Genomic DNA, 19,557 nt, shown 5'->3' with positions numbered 1-19,557 from the left:
AACATTGAAGTCAACGGGCACTCCCGCATCCGCACCCCTGACTGACCAATATGGCTGCCAGGTGAATAAGGCGAATTGTAACCGATCTGGAACTGACGGGTTCCATAGCAGAATGTCCCCTCTTGGCATCCCATGCTCTTTGTCTGATCTTGGGGGCGTGGCTAGAAAGTGCTGTATCACTCCCTCATGTGGTAAGTTCGGGAACACTCCTATATTACTTGAGTCATTCAATAGGAGGAGGACTGACACATCAAAATAGCTGTCAAGACAAGGGACTTGCTTGCTTCGTCGTCCTGTGCTCAGTCAAGAAGAAGGAAACTATCTGGGTAAGTAGCTCACTTTAGCTGTGTATTCATTTTCCGCCGTTGTGGCTAACTAGCTAGCTAAGCTAGATTTCCTCAGGGCCACTTGTGTGTGTTTTGTAGCCAGCCAGCCGTGAACGCGTAATGTTCGCAGGTACAGTTGTGTACCTAGCTAACAGTTAGCTGCTGGTCCATTGGATGTTTTTCTTTTTACCTAGTGCTAATTGACGTTGGCTACCAAATTAGACTCAATTTTAGCAGCAGTTAGCTGGTTTGGATAGCAAGCTAGCTAGCACTAGTGAAGGCTTGTTTACTTGGCCACTAGCTAGCTAGATTTTAACGTTAGCTAACGTTAGCTAAGCCTATGCTTCTGCTTCTGGCATGGGTAGTAAGCTAGACTAACTAGCTCACGTAACTACTGTATCTGTATCGCTTCATAAAACTAGCACCGATGTCATTGTGGATTGATTAATGTATTTAGCGGGCTAGCTAGCCTAGCTATACCGTCAGGATCTGGAGCTAGCTAATGGTGCGTTCGTTTGTTGTCGGACGCACCATAACTAGCTAACATTAGCTGCTTGCATGATGATGCAACAGCTAGCTAGCTAAATTAACCCAGCCGGCCATGCCACTAGTATACTTACTTGGTTAAAGAGCTAGCTATTATTGCCACCGTTAGCGGTAGTTAGTTAGCTGTATAATTTAGGATACAGTAGCTAGGCTACTTGCTAGACTAGGTTAACAACATGTTTGTAACGTTAACTGAGAACTAAGCCTGTTGTATAACAGCTATCTAGCTAAGGAGGCCAAAAGAGCATTTAGCCAGGCCGCTAGCTAACGTTAACTAGAGTGAATTAGCTAGCTAACATTTATGGTGCGTTCGTTTGTGGTCGGAGGTGGCAAGTCGCAAGTGGCAAAATACCTACCTACCTCCGACCTGTGTGCATTCGAGCTATATACCATTATATCACAGTTTACCTAGTTATATCTATATACCATTATATCACAGTTACCTAGTTATATCTATATACCATTATATCACAGTTACCTAGTTATATCTATATACCATTATATCACAGTTACCTAGTTATATCTAGTGCATTCGAGCAACTGGGGGCTGAGAAACATATCCGAATTTGCGACAAGGAAGTGCGAGTTCATGAGGTGTTTTATTTAATCATTCCTAGCAAGTCGCAATTTGCCACCTCCCAGTTAAACGAACGCACCATTAATATCTGAAACATCAAATTGTTTCAGATTGGAAAATCTGGCACCTAGGTTGATTGATAAGCAACATGAACTATATGTGGTGCTTAATATTTATTAAGATTTATTTGCTTCTTTTGTGTGGGGCTTAATATTTTTCATATTTATTTGCTTTTATTTTACTTTCAGGCGTCGAGATTTACTGGACAAAACCATAGTGTCATGGAGTTTCCAGACCTTGGAGAGCATTGCTTGGAGAAGTCCTGCAAGCGCTTGGGTGAGTGGTTGTCACCAGCGGCTGGTGAAAAAAAACATTAGGTGGGGCTGAAAGGTTGGAAAGCAAACCATTGTAGGGGGGTCTGGGGGCATCGTCCCCCAGAAGATTTTTTTGTGATTTTCACATGTAAATCAAGCATTCTGGTGCATTCTGAGAAAATAATCAAGGCAAAATGCAACATTTCCCTATTTACAAAGACAAATGGGGTGGGACAACTGAATTTTAACTTGATTTAATTGAAAAAGCAAATTTGCAACTGCTTATGTTGAATGTTATTGAACAAGCTTTTTGACTAGAATGACTATGAATTACAAACCGGACAAAACAAGTTTCTGAAGTCAGACTGCACGTAACTCAAATACTCAGTCAAAACATGTGGGAGCGGCATAATTAAGAGTAGAATCCTCTGAGTACATTGTCAGGGATGCTTCCCTAATAGCAGATAGCAAATCATTTGTGAATATGGAATAAAGGAGCGGGCCAAGGCAGCTCCCCTGTGGAACACCACAGTTTAAATCTACTGTTTTGATAGTGCCATTAAAATAGCATCTCTGTGACCTGGATGACAGGTAGCTCCATTTTCACATACATGAAAATGTAATTCTGTGTACTACCCCGTTCTTTAAAAAAATCATCACCTACAATATTTAAGTTATGGTGCTGAGGTGTGGTGAAACACCAACAATTTTTACCTAACATTATTTCATTAAAGAGGGCATATGACTTTGGCATAGGAGTCTGGTGAGGAGAGGCTTGGGGCAGTCTGGTGATGGATAGAGCTTGGGACAGAGGCTGGTGGCTGTAGACTTTGCAGGATTGCCTGTGAATGACAAAGAATGTGAGACATGCAGTGTATGGCCTCTGACATGCTCAGAAAGAGGATATTTTAGTCACCCACAAACATACTGTCTCACACACTCACCTCAAAAGAGGGCACAGGACTTGGAATGTCTGAGGCAGAGTCTGAGGAGAGGCTTGGGGCAGTCTGGTGATGGAGAGAGCCTGGGACAGATTATGTTGGTGGAGAGAGCCTGGGACAGAGGCTGGTGGTTGTAGACTTTGCAACAGAATGTGAGACAAAAGAATACAGTGTATGGCCTCTGACATGCTCAGAAAGGATACCTTAGTCACCCACAAACATACTGTCTCACACACACCTCAAAAGAGGGCACAGGAGGACTGGAGAGAGCCTGGGACAGAGGCTGGTGGTTGTAGACTTTGCAGGATTGCCTGTCAATGACAAAATGGTAAAGCAGCACACCGCTCTGTCAAACTAGTGTAGAGTAGTGTTGCGCGGTGTATCGATACTAGAAAAGTACCGTGATACTCTGTTGTCAAAAATGGTACAATACCCAACTTTAAAGTATCAATACTTTAGGAAGACAGTGTTTTAATAAGAGCCATATATATTGAGTTGCGTTCATGCGACAGTGAAGCCGTGTTTGTTTGTAGGCTAATAGCGCTCTGCTTCTCTCAACCAAGATCCCAGAGTCGCGGGGCTGTGTGTGTGTGCGTGCGTGCGTGCGTGCGTGCGTGCGAGCGAGCGAGCGCGCTCTCTCTCTCTCCTCGCTCTGTCACTGCAGCGAGCAGCGCAACTGTTTTTTCCCCCTCATATGCACGCAGCATCTTCGAGAGGACGGTAGCTAACCTGAGATGGCTACAAGTACAAATGTCGACCGTCCACAGCTTGTCGATAAAGTTGATGCGCGCAGCGAAATCTGGCATTATTTTGCTTACAGAGCCGACAGTGAGGGCAAGCCCACGGACATTACAAAGCCCATCTGTAAACGATGCTACAAATCTATACAAACCAAGGGAGCCAATACGACCAACCTGGCAAAGCATCTTGCAGACAGACATGCCGACTTACACAAACAATTCAAAGAGCGACAGGTTAGCGAATGTGATAGAAGATAATACACACAGCAGCAACACCAGTACTGTAACTGAATACAACCGAAGGATATTTAGCCTACCTTAAGTTTGAATGTATGAATGCACAATACATTAATTGCACCAGATGATGGCTAGAGAAGCTAATTTTCATCCGAAGCATGAGACTTTTAACTAGCATAGCTGCAGCCTGGCTGCAAGCCTAGCTCTCTGCCTAGCGCAAGTGACAAAAAAATCAATACCTGCTCCGACCTCCTAGAGCGAGAGAACTGTTAACCGTGAGACAATTATCTCTTCTGATACTTTGGAATAGCAAAAATGCTTCAATAGGCCTGGGTTAATTAATAATAATAATAAGCTTTTCAAGTTCTTCTGATTATCTCACAGTTTGCAACAACAACAGGCATAATTTATTGATTTCTCCCCACACAGACGAACAAACAGAAGCCAGCACAATCCCAAACCACCCAGTCGAGGCAGCCTTCCCTTCCAGCTGTTTGAATGCTACAGGAAATATGATAAAGACTCATAAGATGCAAAAAGACTGAACAGAGCACTAAAAAAAAAAAGCCAACAATTTAATGTTCCATGTTCTGTCATCTATTATTCCATTACTTTTCCTTATGTTTTAGATTTTCGCCGTTGTATCATTTCGGTATCAGTATCGAGATATTTTGGGCAGGTATCGTATCGAAGTCATAATTTTGGTATCGTGACAACACTAGTGTAGAGTAACTAGTTGTTGGTCATTTTAGAAAGCCAACTAGTTGCTGTTAATGTTATTGAATCCTATCATGTTAGGTTATGGAGCTAATTTTATAGCAGATGTAAAACGTTAGCTACTATGTGCTGCACTATAGCTAGCTAGCATCCAAACATTAAAAAAATTGTTGGTCATTTTAGAAAGCCAACTAGTTGCTATTAATGCTAGTGAATCCTATCATGTTAGATTATGGAGCTTACTTTATAGCAGATGTAAAACATTAGCTACTATGTGCTGCACTAGCTAGCTAGCTAGCTAACTACTACTAGCTAGCACTGTCTAACTAACGTTAGCTAGCAAACATCTATTTATTAAGGATGGAGATCATAGCTAACAAAAAACCTTCCGATCTTTATGGCAATTACAACTAATCGTATACTAACGTGTTGCACTAACGTTAGCTAGCATAGCTAATGTTACTAGCTAGCACTTGTTAACTAACCTGAGAAAGCTTCACCTGCTCATTATCAGACATGGAGATCATAATAAAGAACCTTACAGTTTTTATGACAATAAGCTACACTAATCTTAGGAAATGTATCTAACACATTATTTTACAACCACAAGTACTATTTCATCATCATTGCTAAATAGTGAGACGGCATCAAGGAGCCTCAACTGAGGGCGCAATGAGACAGAACGCAGTATCTGGGAAATATTATTTCTTGATCGCTAGGGGCGATAATATCTTCAGCCCCATGAGATATTTTGGATTGGCTAAGGGTTACTATGCCGTTATGTTCTCGCTTTGTTGAATGCACTGGGAATGGCAATGTTTATCTCTTACTTGAGAACATATTTGATTGTCTTTAATTAATATAGTATCAACAGGCTGGTATGCTTTATGATGATGATGATGATTTTATTATTTGTTCATTGCAATACCACAAAGTTACAAACGGCAACAGGATGTCAAACAGGCTGGTATGCTTCTCTTGTCTTACAGATTTCCTACCAATGAGATGTGACGCCTGTGAAGAGATTTTCTGTAAAGATCATATAAGCTATGCAAATCACAAATGCATGTCATCCTACAAGAAGGTAATTTATATAACGTATGACATATTACTTATGATAATAATTTTGTTCAAGTATATTAGTAGTTTGAAGAAGGTCCAACTGTGAAACTGGATTTGTCAGTTTCACCAAATGGGGTTAGAGGCAAGGTTACCATTGCTCTGCTTGATCTTGATCTTTTAGGATGTCCAGGTCCCTGTTTGTCCTCTGTGCAATACACCAATCCCCATCAAGAGAGGAGAAATGCCTGACATCAAAGTTGGGGAACACATTGATCGGGATTGTAAATCCGACCCTGCTCAGAGAAAGAGAAAGGTACATGTACTGTAGGCAGTGACAATGCTGCTGTCATTGTGTTGCAGATGAATACCCTTTGATATAGCAATTCGGTTTAGTAGCATCACATTTTATTTTTTCCAGATATTTACAAACAAATGCTCGAAAGGCGGCTGTAAGCAGAAAGAGATGATCCGTGTGACATGTGATGATTGCCACCTGAATTTCTGTCTTAAACACCGACATCCATTAGATCATGACTGTAAGACTGATGGCAAACCAGTCTCCAAATCTGGGTAAGTTTTTGCAGTTAACTCCTCTTTGAGAGTTAGTGTGAGTGTGAAACTTTGTGTGTTGGTGGGTGGGTGGTTGGAATTGAGGCTTTACAGATATGTTATATATCAGCAATATTTCTCTGCGCATTCTTCCTGGCTGGAAATCCAACAGAGACGGTCAGCGATCCTTGGGGGGAAATTACAATCAGTAAATGGTAAATGGACTGCACTTATAGCGCTTTTCCACCTGAGCGGCACTCAAAGCGCTTTACAATGGCCTCTCATTCACCCATTCACACACACATTCACACACCAATGGCGGTAGCTGCCATGCAAGGTGCTAACCTGCTCATTGGGAGCAATTTGGGGTTAGGTGTCTTGCTCAAGGACACTTCGACATGTGGACAGTCGGAGCTGGGATTTGAACCACTGACCCTTCGATCATTGAACGACCCACTCTACCAACTGAGCTACAGCCACCCCATAAAGCCCCTGACCTCCCTACCAGGAGCACCTAACCTCCCTACCAGGAGCACCTGACCTCCCTACCAGGAGCTACTGCTACAGCTTTTTGTCCCTTTTTTTTTTTTTTTTTACTAGTTTTTCTCATAAACAGGGCAATTTCGTGATTACCCTTTTTTGTTACAGTATTTCTGGTTTCTGCAAACAATAACTAAGGGTGTGAGACTATTCACAATTAACTTATATTATGGCAGTTCCAGACAATGAGTAAATGATTGAATCAAATTCAGGTTGGGTCTTGCATTTTGCCAAAGTCTATAATAAAATTATTTGGGGTTCAGGAGTCATTTAGCACCAGTGGCGGTGTGTGGGAGAAATCACTGGAGCCACATTTAAGAGCCAATAACAAAAAGGTCCCCAATTATATCCTATATTTCCCAAATGTCTGACTATATATATATATATATATATAATCTCGCCATCCTCTTACTGCATAGAGAAGTGAGACTTCCACACCAACTAGCCAACTGTGAATTGTGACAACCACAGGGGGACTTGGCACCCGACCAAGGGTTAGCCCTAACCCTAACCCAAGCAACGAGATGGACTCAGATGGCAAGTTAGGCCCGGTTGGGCGTTTATTCAGAAAAAAAGGAAAATGGTCAACCAGAAAAGTATTCCTCGTGGGTGTCGGCTGGCTTGGGTCCTCTCCGGGTGCTCTCCGTTGCGCGCACCCCGGGCACCCTGCGACAGGAGGAAAGAGAGAATATTCTGTCAGTAGGCCAATACAAAAAGTGTGGCGTGGCTAGCTCTGGTACATATCACCATGACTATATGTTCTTTCTCTCCCTCCTGTCTCCACCAGCTCCCTCTTATCCCAAGGCTCCTCAGCCACGCATTATGAGCAGGTGTGTGGTTGCAGGTATTTCCCTCTGATGGGGAAAGTGGCTGCAGGTGTGTTCTCCGGCCACACTGTGTGTCGGTCACTGGCCATGGTGCTAAAGCGCTTTGACCAGGGCGCGTCCCTCCGTCCGCAGCCTCCCTCAACTCCGGGGTTGTCACAGAATCTAACTCGTGGGTGAAAAAAGCATCTTCTGTTTACTGTGTAGGTTCTGATATGAGCTGATTGGTGTGCTAGACCCAGATGTACCTCCCTTTCCCACCCCTGGTAATAGTTTTGGGGAGGCCTTTACCATTAACAGATGAGCACTACTCAACAATGATTGGTTAGTCTCTAAGAGTTGGTTTATCAAGGGAAGCCAAATGCTGCTGGAATCCCTTGAGGAGCAGCAACTCAAGGATGCAACAGCAATGTTTGGCCAGCTAGCATCAGGTACTTAGGCTTAACATAGTAATACAGAGGGGCACTCTTTTCGCCCAAATTTATTCCTGAGAGTATAGACTCATTTGGGTTCATGGTAACATTAGCCCTTCCATTTTCTTTGCTAAACCAGGGTTTTTCCTGGCTCTGGGTCTTGGGGGGTGATGTGCACAGATTTTTGGGGGAAACCTCTGTTTTACGCCGAGTAGCCTACCAGCATATATAGGCCTATATTCTTTGCTGTCGTTCTGACTGAGCTCACTTTTCACAATTGCTGGAAATCTCCCGACATGACACAAAATGGATATGAAAACACAATTTTTAAGATACTAATAATCTCGATTACTAGTGGTCCAAACCATGGACAATGCAAGAAAGACGGATGGGCTGCACTTGAAACAAGCTATCAAACACATTTGGAGAGGATTTGCAAAATGCTATTTTTATTCTCCATTTTTACCATTTTGGCACTCGGGATTTTCCTTTGGCTCTGGCTAGAATCTCTTTGGGGGCCAAAAAGTCCTCTATGCAGGAAAAAACATGTAAACTCACTTGTCTTCCACCATTTCTTCCAGTTCCGTTGCTTTGACATCAGGCGGAAAGCTTCTATAACAAGTTATTTTATGCTTTCAGACATGCTGCTTTAATGCGGTCCCAAGGTGCTTCCTGCAGCAGTGCTTCCAGTTCAGCCAGTAGAGGGAGCTCTTGGCCCGCTCCTAATGGTGTGAGCGTGAGCACCAGGAATCAGAACAGTGGGTATGGATCTTTTGTATTGATCTTCCCAACAACACAAAGACCAATACCAATGTCTGACTATGAGATGACATAACAGGCTTGATTGTTTTTTGTAATTTATTTTGCTCTTCACCTACAAGATGTTACACATAAACTCCTCAAAAATAGTTTGGAAACGTTATTTCGGTCGATTTTTTCTCCTTTTTAATAATACCAATTGATATTGTATTTTATATCTTTGGAAAGCATGATTAGTCACCCTTACAATGAGGCACATCTTGTAAGGATCCTGCATTCGTGGAATAAGCAACACAGTTAATGTGTGGGTTGCGCCCCAAAAAATGTACCAAAATCCCCTGCACAATTCTTGTGTTGGTATTCACTCTTGTTTTGAGTTGCTTGGTGGATTGGATGATTGCACTCTCCCACAGTATTAAGGAAAAAACAACACATATAGGCCATTTTGACACGTCACACAGTCAGGGACCTCAGTAGCGTGTGGAAGATCCATATGCAGCTACAACAGTCTGGCTCCTCCTCCTCCTCATGCTGGTCAGCAGCCTGGCACCTTCGCCTCATGCTGGTCACCAGTCTGGCACCTCCTCTTCATGCTGGTCACCAGTCTGGTTCCTCCTCCTCCTCATGCTGGTCAGCAGCCTGGCACCTCCTCCTCATGCTGGTCACCAGTCTGGCACCTCCTCTTCATGCTGGTCACCAGTCTGGCTCCTCCTCCTCCTCATGTTGGTCACCAGCCAGGTCACATTTTGTTGTGGGATGGGATCCCATTCCTCAACCAGCGTGGTTGTGTTGGTCACTCTTGCACGTACAGCACGCCCAAGCTGATCCCACAAGTGTTCAATTGGGTTGAGGTCTGGACTCACTGCAGGCCATTCCATCCTCTCCATTCCTAGTGGTCCTATTTCTCGGGCCTTATCCTGAGGGGACATGTTGATGCTTGGAGCACACAAACTCAACAAAGTTGCAGGACCCATGCACACAAGTCAATTAGGTGTCAATCAGGTGCCAGTCATACACCTGTGACTGGCAGCATTTGAAGCTCAAAACGAGTGAATATCAACAAGAATATTGCAGGGGATTTTGGCACATTTTTGGGGGGCGCTCATTCCACGAATGCATGATCCTTACAAGTTGTACCTCGTAATAAAGTTGACTAATCAGGCTTTCCAACGATGTAAAATATAAAAAAGGGGAGAAATAATCGATCGAAATGGCGTTTCCGAACTATTTTTGAGGAGTAAGAATCATGTTTTCTGCTGTGCATTTTGAAAAGTAATGTATTGTTCACACCCAGAACCTTGCTGCTCTCCATGTAAATTCAACAGCACTCCAAGGATGTCCAACCCAGTTCCTGCGATGGCCCCTCCGGTTCAGAGTGTGATCCCCACATCAGCATCCTTTCAGGCTGGCCTGGTATGCTTACTATTTTTAGGACAGTGCTTTTATTTTGAGAGGTATATTTCAAGATTTCTGCAATATCCCTCTCTCTCTCTCTCTTTAACTTAATTATTATTAACATACACTTTATACACTTTGCACACACCATATTCTTACTGTATTGCTACTGTACTGCATTGAACACACCATATTCTTACTGTATTGCTACTGTACTGCATTGAACTGTTTTTATTATTAGGATATCGTGTATCTTGTTGATGAGGAGCCAAAACATAATTTCCTTGAAATCTTACTTAAAGGACTATGCTCGTTTTTGACAACCTGGACCTTATTTACGACATATTATAAGAAGTTTGACTCACCCAGATCACTTTTGTGTTGTTCGGAGGCCTGTAGAAGAAATTTAAAATCCAGCGCGAGCCAGTATATCCATGTAATGGCGGCGCACGGGGCAAAGGGAATGCAGCTTCTAAAAATCCATTTTCGGCCGCTAAACGGTTGTTTTCATCAATCACATTGCATGAATCGACAGTTGATATTCCTCTACGCGAGCCATTCTTTCGGTTTTCAAATACGTGGTCTGTAGCCACTGTAATATGATCTTTACACTGGCTATGCTCCCTCACATTCTCTGCGCTACGATCGGATTGTTGCTGACGAATGACGACGACAATATTCTCGGCACCAACTACGATCGTAGCGCAGAGAATGTGAGCCGGAGAATAGCAGGCTGCGCGCTGGCCTGTGCGCATGCGTGCTGGAGCAAGTGGGGGAGAGGCTTGTACAGATCATGTTACAGAGGCTAGAGACCCCTTATTTGGAACCAAAACAACAATGGCTGGCGTAGAGGAATATCAACTGTCGATTCATGCAATGTGATTGATGAAAACAACCGTTTAGCGGCCGAAAATGGATTTTGAGAAGCTGCATTCCCTATGCCCCGTGCGCCGCCATTACATGGATATACTGGCTCGCGCTGGATTTTAAATTTCTTCTACCGGCCTCCGAACAACACAAAAGTGATCTGGGTGAGTCAAACTTCTTATAATATGTCGTAAATAAGGTCCAGGTTGTCAAAAACGAGCATAGTCCTTTAATCTATATATTCGTTTTCTCATATCAGCGCCCACTTTCATCAAATAAAAAGTAAAATATAATTAGTAACCTAATCTATATATTCGTTTTCTCATATCAGCGCCCACTTTCATCAAATAAAAAGTAAAATATAATCTATGCTTGGGGTGAGATATTTCTGAAATATCTCTCCTCAATATATCTGTAATATTGCCAAATAGGCGCATTTGCTTTTGGAAATCCTCCTCCATTGTCTAGTGTAACCAACTTGAGCGCATGCAACTCAAGACTTTCACTTTCGTGAACGAGTTTCGTTTAACGAGTTTCGTTTAAACTAGTTTAACTGAAGTAGTTTCTACTCTTTTTCACCTGTTTGCATTAAAAGCTAGGTTATTGAGAATGAGTGCATGTCTGTCTCATGATTGTAGACCGAGGAGCAGGCCTTACAGAGAGCACTGGAGATGTCCTTGGCTGAGTCAGCCCCCGTTCAGCCGACCCTCAGGTATAATATCCTCATTAAGAACCATAATCCAGCTCACACTGCAGACCCTCTGATCACATGTCTACACCCAGCCACTGACTTACCTGCTCTGCCCTCCTTATCCCTGAGTGAGTGAGTGAGTGAGTGAGCCTTCTGTTTGGTGGTTGTGGTTTGCTTCTCCTTATGTATACTGTACATATAGTATGTATCCATCATGTTGCCATAACAGTGGTTTGTAATGCGGTGTTTGTGGTCAGCCCTCAGGAGCAGGAGGATCTGGCGCTGGCTCAGGCCCTCGCTGCCAGTGAAGAAGAGTACAGACGCCAGCAGCAGAGACAACAGGTATCCCCAAGGCTTAGCCAGCAGTAGGATGCTAACAGGACCACACATAGGTACATTGCTTCTCTGAAATCCTATACTTCCACCCTCTCGCTCGGTGTATGCAAAGCTGGGATAAAGTAAATCACAATTTTTGTTGTGGGATAAAGTGGATTCTAATTTATAGTCTGACAAGACACCTGCTAATAGATGTGATTTCAACTGACTGAACTAACATGACGTTCTCTGTCACAGGGAAGACAGTCCAAGCAGTCATCCTGCAGCCTGTCGTAAGGCTAGACCACTCTGTCTGGTCCAGGCTGCCTCCAGCTATCAACAAGCGTCTGGTCCAGGCTGCCTCCAGCTATCAACAAGCAACTGGAGCACTAATGTCCAGTTCAAAAGCATCACTGATTCTACCAAATTAACATTCAGGATATTCCACCAAGGTGTCACTGGCTTCTCTATACTCTGACCATTTCTCCACATTTTTACCGACAAGACACTCTGTACTGTATATATTTTATAGATTATTGATCATGAAATGAAAACCTGAGCATAATTTCTTGAATAAATTATTTTAAAGACCTCTCCTTGATGTACTTTTGTTTTCAGTGGAACTAACTGAGAAACCTGTGTTCTAGTTAACTGTTACATTATATCTGAAGAGGTAGGACATGATCAAACATGACTGACATTGCATCAAACTGTGTGTGGGTGTGTGCGCGCGTGTGTGTGCGCATGCGTGCGTGTGTGTTGTCTTGCGTGATAGCTCCATTCCACAAGGTGTCTCCTAGACCCTGTGCTGAAAGTTTTCCATCTTGTCCTCACCACACTACTAGGCATTCAGACTGTACTGTAGAGGTCAGTAAAAAGCTGTTTTTCGGTATAAAGGGGTTTTGCAGGCATATCTCATTTTGCGCTGTCAGGGGACATTTAGGTTTTCCTATGTCATTTGTATGAATGAGTTAACTGCGGCCTTAGAATACACTTTGACCAGCAGATTAATTTCTACACTCTTAAGTAAGTTAGTCACATCTCTGCATTGTTTTTATAAGGCCCAGCTTACAAAAAGATTTATCGGAATGTAAAGCGCTCTACAAATACAATTGATTATTATTTATTATTAAAAAGATGAACACTGGGGTGCTATTTTTACATTTACGTAATTGAGTAATTAGTCACCTCAATATTAGGTCACTTAGCTCACACTAGACCCGCTGACCTTCAGGAATATAGCACACACTTGTCAATTATGAAAGAACATTAGGTTCTCCTATCCAGAAGATTGATGAATAGTTGCCTTTGAACCCACCTAATTAAGCCATGCTATTTATATTACTACTACAGACATTGGTCATAGCAAGCATTAATCACGATGTAATGAATGGACATCACTGCTACATCTGATACAATATCAAATGTTTGACTAATAGCTGGTAGGGTAAGGTTTGTCACATGTATGCTACTGACAGTTAAAGGTTATGTACTTCAAACTGCAGGTTTTCTCAGATGTATCCTTAATCACAGTGACAAAAGCACCTTCCTTATATTGCCTCCTGTCTACCAAGGTTTGTGTCACTGGCTCTGAAGCATATGAAGGTGGATGGCAGCTGCACCTGGTCCATGAGCATGGGATTGAAATGGGAAACAACAAGCTTCACTACTCTCATTTAACACGTTGAGTCAGAAACTACTAATAGGTCGCATTCACACCTAAAGGTATGTTTTCTGATTCGAATGAATGCAAGGATCATACATTGTTTACATTTTCCAACTGCTCCGGTTTGCGTTCATAAAGGCCAATTCTCAAACGGTCCAGAAATTGTAAGTAAAAGCCATGTGGTTGGAAATGCCGTTCGATTATTGGACATACAATCGGTGGGTAAAAAGGCAACCAATTTGCGCATTTTCTACCTGTATATCATAGCCTATGGTAGCCCACATGGAGCACTGTCAGGTTATTTTTGGTGTTTATGGTGTTATTTTTGTGCCACGTTTCGCACATGCATGCAAATAATTAGTAAAATTAAGCAAAGGGAAGTCTAGACTATATTGTACTCAATAAATGTATATTTGCACGTCTGCTGAAATCCATACGCACAACGGCTGTGATCATCAATCAATCAATCAATCAATCAAAGCTTAATTTGTATAGCACATTTCATACACAGAGACAACACAATGCGCTTCACAGAGAACAAGGGAGGTGGGCATATGTCCCACCCCTACATATTCCAGAGGGAAGCAAAAAAAACAGTATCACCCGGGGGCCAGAAAAGTGAGCAGTAAAAAGTTTTCCCTGACCCCCCTTAAAGGGCAATGCTCGTATTTGACAACCTGGACCTTATTTACGACATATTATAAGAAGTTTGACTCACCGAGATCACTTTGGTGTAGTTCGGAGGCCTGTAGAAGAAATTTAAAATCCAGCGCGAGCCAGTATATCCATGTAATGACGGTGATCGGGGCAACGAGAATGCAGTTTCTCAAAATCTATTTTCGGCCGCTAAACGGTTGTTTTCATCAATCAGATTGGATGAATCGACAGTTGAGATTCCTCAACGCGAGGCATTGTTGTTGTTTTCAAATACGGGGTCTTTAGCCTCTGTAATATGATCTTTACACGCCTTTCCCCACTTGCTCCAGCACGCATGCGCACAGGCCAGCGCGCAGACTGGCTATTCTCCGGCTCACATTCTCTGCGCTACGATCGTTGTTGGTGACGAATGACGACGACAATATTCTCGGCACCAACAACGATCGTAGCGCAGAGAATGTGGGGAGTGGGTTCCAGGGAGGCATCCATCCGAGCTTCCTGCTTCTGTGCCACCTCTATTGGGTCTCTCCAGTCATACACACATCTTTCCCATAGGTCTATTCCTAATTAAACACGAGCCAGTTGAGCAGCCTTTGTGACTGACACTATCCGTTCCCCAATAATGAATCCTTTCAGTAATGTACAGTAGATATTTTCATCTTGCTACTCTCGGCCTTCCGCTAGTCCTCTGGTCTACCTTGCCTTCGTGGGTCTACAGGCGGACTTTTGGTACCTTATGGGGTCTCCTCTTTGACTCCTCCTCTGAAGCACTCTGCTGGATCCTTCTCAACCACAAGCTCCCCTTCATCATTCATCTCCCCGATGACTCACCATCAACTACCCATCTCCTGCTCACAGCCTCACGAGAGGATGCCTTTCAAGCCTTACTCTCCATGGACAAACTCAACCACATCACCCTCCTCCCCATTGCACAAAATTCTAGCTCTGCTCCCTCCTTGGACACCCCAGCTACGCCATGCGCCTCATCCCTGAGGATGCTCATTCATATCCCCCCTCCTCCTGGCCTCCTCATTCCACCAGACCATTGTAATGGAATTACTGATCTAGTAAAAAGGATTTACCAAGATTCGCTCAAAAGGTTAAGTCTGGTTTATTGTGAAAACATACGAGCGCAAGGACTTTCTGGACAACGCAACAAGAGTGGTTTATCCAGACAAGTGCCGGCCCGGGGTCTTGCTGCGCCTTATATTCAAGCAAAACACAGGTACGGTGCCTCCAGGATGTGATTGGCTAATCTATTGTACGTCATATGAAATGGCAGGCGTGGCCGAGAATACAGACATGTGACATGAGAAAAGGCGGCAATTCTTGGAGACAAAACGACAAAGGATGGTTATTCTGGAGTAGACAGATTTCTAGGTGTATGGCCTCCTAGAGGCCATTTTGTAGGTTAGCACAGCTATGTGAATATTTGGGGGAGGTGGTGAATTACAAAAGGAGAGAGAGAAACAAAGGTTTAAGGTGTTTGGATGTAAATTCTATAACAATCCCCCATTTGTGCCTGAACAGGTACACAAAAATAAAATATAAAATCCAAACACAAAGTGTAAACATTCAGCTATGCTATACATGTGGAAAGGAAGTAATCTCTCCACTAGGTGGAGAAAAAAAAAAATTGTCTTTCAAAATTGTGAAATATTTAACCAAAAAAATAGATTATTTTCTTTCCACGTGCAAAATCACGCACCAAAACCCCTTGTTTCAGAAATATGACAGGAAACAAGGTAAAAAAGATGACATGATTATATACTATTTATAGTCTAAAAGTGGACAACCATTCACCAAAAACCTTGATTTAAAGTTTGAAACAAGGTAAAAAGATGAATGGTTACCAGTGTAAGAAGGGCAAAAAAACTCAATTTAGAGGAAAAACCCAAACTTATTTATCAACTCATGTTTCAACCATTGTAACTCTTGTAAACAAATATCATATTTTTTCAAGATAATTTCAAACTTCATTCACTCTTGTTGTGAATAATCGCATGTAATTTCTTCTGGATCATAGCTTCCATGTTTGCGTCTCTGAATGTTCAATGTAGGTTCCAGGGTGTGCGGTTAGAGGTGCAGTCATTTCTGTTGAGCTTGTCCACGTTGTCATAACAACAACCACGAGAAGGAGGTGACCGGCAAGGTCAGTCTCCGATTGCTCATCAGAGGAGAGGACAGTGTGGCGGTGACCGGCAAGGTCACTCTCCGATTGCTCATCAGAGGAGAGGACAGTGTGGCGGTGACCGGCAAGGTCACTCTCCGATTGCTCATCAGAGGAGAGGACAGTGTGGCGGTGACCGCTTTGCCCTTGAGATCTCTGGTTCGGCTGCATGGACCGTCCTCTCAGCTACTTTTGACAGCTATTCCACACAGGCCAGAATGCCCTGGTCCTGATTGTTCCATCTTTGACGGGTAGGTTCACCCCGCAACTTCTCTCTGACAGGTAGGTTCACCCCGCTACATCTCTCTGACGGGTAGGTTCACCCCGCTACATCTCTCTGACGGGTAGGTTCACCCCGCTACATCTCCTCTCTTCCATGTTTTCTGGCCTGTTCTCAGGCTGCTCATCTGCTCCTTGGTTTGGGACGCAACGGCGTTGAAGTTCTCTCAGCTACTCTGGCAGCCGTCTGCGTGGTGAGTTGAATCTGGTACGGCCCCAGGTCGCGGATCAGGACCCAACGGCCTGGTTGGAGATGATAAGAAGAAGCCCTCTCTGGCGTCCGGAATGGTCACCTTTCCTTAGTGGGGACTTCATACGGGGCAGGTCAGCAATGTCTTTGAGAGACATGGGAGGAGAGACCTGTGAATCCACAGATGAGAGAGACAACAGAGACAAAACAGAAGAGCAAAAGGAGAGTCCTCTGGTCTATTCTTCCTGTTCCTCTCTTTGAGTCCTCTGGTCTGGTCTGGTCTCCCTGTTCCCCTCTTTGGTCAGGAACCCCCTCTTTGGTCAGGAACGGTTATCAGCAGTCTGTTGAAGATACTCAGAAACATTGTTAAGTGCAAGCCACATTCTATCATCCCCTCTTCCTGGCAGGAGATGATCCTGCTTTGGGGAAAAATTGTGTTATTCAGTCAGGAAAACTTAAACAGGGTGTCTGTTCAAGTGTCATTAGAGCCAGTCGGGCTCGTCAGTCTATGTAGTTTGTCAGTGGGGATCTAGCTTTTGTCCATTTACCGAATCGGACAGTAGCAGGGATCTAGGCTCTTCAGTAGCCTACAGTGTCACAGGGGCAGTGTAAGAATTACTTTAACACGCCCAGTCCCCAGTCATGATCAAGGCAATTGGATTTTGCTCTAGAATTTCTCTCGCGATTTGATGAAATAAAAATAAAATAAAAACATTCTCGTCTCAACAAAATAACACCCCCTAAGGTTAAAAACAAATTCCCTGAAGTCAGGATAAAACAGAGATGGGGGAAAAAAATGCATCACTCAAATAAAATAACACTAAAATGAACTCGCTTCATTTACAATTAACAAAACATCAATTATCAATTAATCAAAAGCTCTATTTGTACAGCTAATTATTAAATATTGTATATCTAAAACTTCCCTCTTCTGCATTTGAGGACAGAGTATTGGGCACGCTTCGGACAAAATGGTCTTCCCTATGTCATACTTATCTGTCGTTCACGGTGAGTCGGTGACATGGCGTTGGCCCTGCATCCCACGAACCACAGGTCGCCCATCTGTAGGGAAGCAGGCCGGTAACCTCCATCTGCACCTCCGGTCCTGTGCCCGTCTCCTGGTTCGGCATTCACCCATCACTCCCGGAACGACAGTTGTCTGTAAAAACACTCAGAAAAACACTCAGCCCCGATGAATGTGCCTCAAACTATAAACATGAGATATTTAACATAACCATTAAAAATATATAATTGGGTTAGGAGATGCTGCATGCAGATTAAGACACTGACAAATATGAACCTTCTGTTCATCTTGCACAGCTGTTCTATCTGACGGTCCCTCAGTTAGACTGTCTATTCCTGGCCTAGTCATGACTGTTGTGGGTTGTTCACTCCAGCAGGTGGCGCCGAATCCCAGGTTGCAGGATTCTCCCTTTCAATTTGCCTGCGGTAGCTGTGACATTCTCTAATCCAGTGATCCGGTTCACCACAATGAAAACATGCATCCTCATTCCTGTCTTCCAGCTGTCTTAACTGAGCAGCTTGTAATCTGGCTGCACCTAGCTTCATTTCTTTCAACTCCCTCTTTTCAATGTGATCACGAAGACGCTCCGCATAGCGGAAATGGTCAACAACTTCTTCGAGAGAAGTCGATTCCCAGGTGTGGCACATCAACCTAACTTGGTCGGACAAAGAGGAGAGAGTGTTATTCATCAATTGTTGTTTCAAAATCTTTTTATAATCGGCGTTCGCTTTGTCCATGCCACTGTGTGCGGCGAAAACTGATTCTAGCCGTTCCCAAAATTTCTCGAACTGTTCATCGGAATTTTGTTTGCAATATGTGATACGGTCCCAATTCATCTTTTTAGGGAATCGAGTTTTGATTCTGTTTAACAGCGCAGCGTTTTGGCCATTAAAATCGGCATGAGAAAAAGGCAACGCAATGTCAAACGGATCTTTCACATCCCCCCATTTTAACCCAAGGCATTGTCTCATGATCATGGAGATTTCCTCTGCGTGAGGCTCATACATTCGAACTAAACTGTTAAAAAGATTTTCAAACTCGTCAATGTCTTTGGTCGGATCGGGCAAGGTTTTAGCTACATCGCGCAGTTCATCAGAGCGCCACGGTCTATAAACCGTAATCTCTGGAGTCCAGGCCGCGTAACCAGCTGCATCATTTATTTGTGAAGGGCGAGGAACAGGGTTTGGGCAGCGTATCAGTGGGGCTTGTATTTGCGGTCCCTCCAGACTATCTCTAGCCATTTGCAGTTGTTCCAAATTAAACTTAGCCTCAGATATAGCTCTAGCCAATTCTTCCTTCCTGATCTGTTCTTGTTCGGTGTAATACCTCGTAGAAAGGGGCGCGCTTAATTCGTATTGCGGAGGCGCCTGATCGGTTGGCGCAGAGGCAATACTGGGAGGGGATACGGCAGAGAGAGAAGGGACGTGTCTTATAATGGCGGGAGCATGAAAAGGGGGGAGAACAACAGCCTGGTTAGGTGGTGTGATCACGGAGCAACGAGTCGAGGGGGAAAAATCTAGGTCAGAGTGATTCGATGGGGGAAGTGGCGGAGACGCCGTTGGCTGTATAGCTTCTTTGTCTCTTTTCTCTGACTTCAAAAACCCTTCCCGCGCTACTGACTCCCAAATTTTAAACGCCGCCCAATCGATGGCATTACCACTTTTCCTCCCCAACTTAGTTTTCTCAAACGCTTCTAGTTGAGCCCTAACGTTGGCCAAAGCTTTAACGCTAAGGGTACCAAATGGAGACGGAAAACTG

At 43.6% G+C, this 19,557-nt stretch overlaps 1 protein-coding gene across 1 annotated transcript; it reads left to right on the top strand.

Annotated features, from left to right (window-relative positions):
* The first annotated feature begins 201 nt into the window (after positions 1 to 201).
* Positions 202 to 12,367, top strand: zfand2a (zinc finger, AN1-type domain 2A). Its single transcript, XM_084449075.1, has 10 exons — positions 202 to 326; positions 1,698 to 1,785; positions 5,388 to 5,482; positions 5,642 to 5,773; positions 5,879 to 6,030; positions 8,426 to 8,548; positions 9,871 to 9,958; positions 11,446 to 11,519; positions 11,756 to 11,840; positions 12,072 to 12,367. The coding sequence occupies exons 2-10, from the start codon at positions 1,731 to 1,733 to the stop codon at positions 12,108 to 12,110; spliced, it is 843 nt and encodes a 280-aa protein (XP_084305201.1). The 5' UTR covers positions 202 to 326; positions 1,698 to 1,730; the 3' UTR covers positions 12,111 to 12,367.
* Positions 12,368 to 19,557: the final 7,190 nt, after the last annotated feature.

Source organism: Borostomias antarcticus, assembly GCF_949987555.1.
Source record: "Borostomias antarcticus genome assembly, chromosome: 14".
Taxonomy (NCBI): Eukaryota; Metazoa; Chordata; class Actinopteri; order Stomiiformes; family Stomiidae; genus Borostomias; species Borostomias antarcticus.
This window is presented reverse-complemented; position numbering and strand designations above follow the sequence as displayed.

Excerpts from the sequence above, each read along its gene's own strand:
- zfand2a (XM_084449075.1), top strand. The coding sequence starts at position 1,731 with ATGGAGTTTCCAGACCTTGGAGAGCATTGCTTGGAGAAGTCCTGCAAG. Across the intron at positions 1,786-5,387 it reads GAAGTCCTGCAAGCGCTTGG|ATTTCCTACCAATGAGATGT; the intron begins GTGAGTGGTTGT and ends CTTGTCTTACAG. Across the intron at positions 9,959-11,445 it reads CATCCTTTCAGGCTGGCCTG|ACCGAGGAGCAGGCCTTACA; the intron begins GTATGCTTACTA and ends TCATGATTGTAG.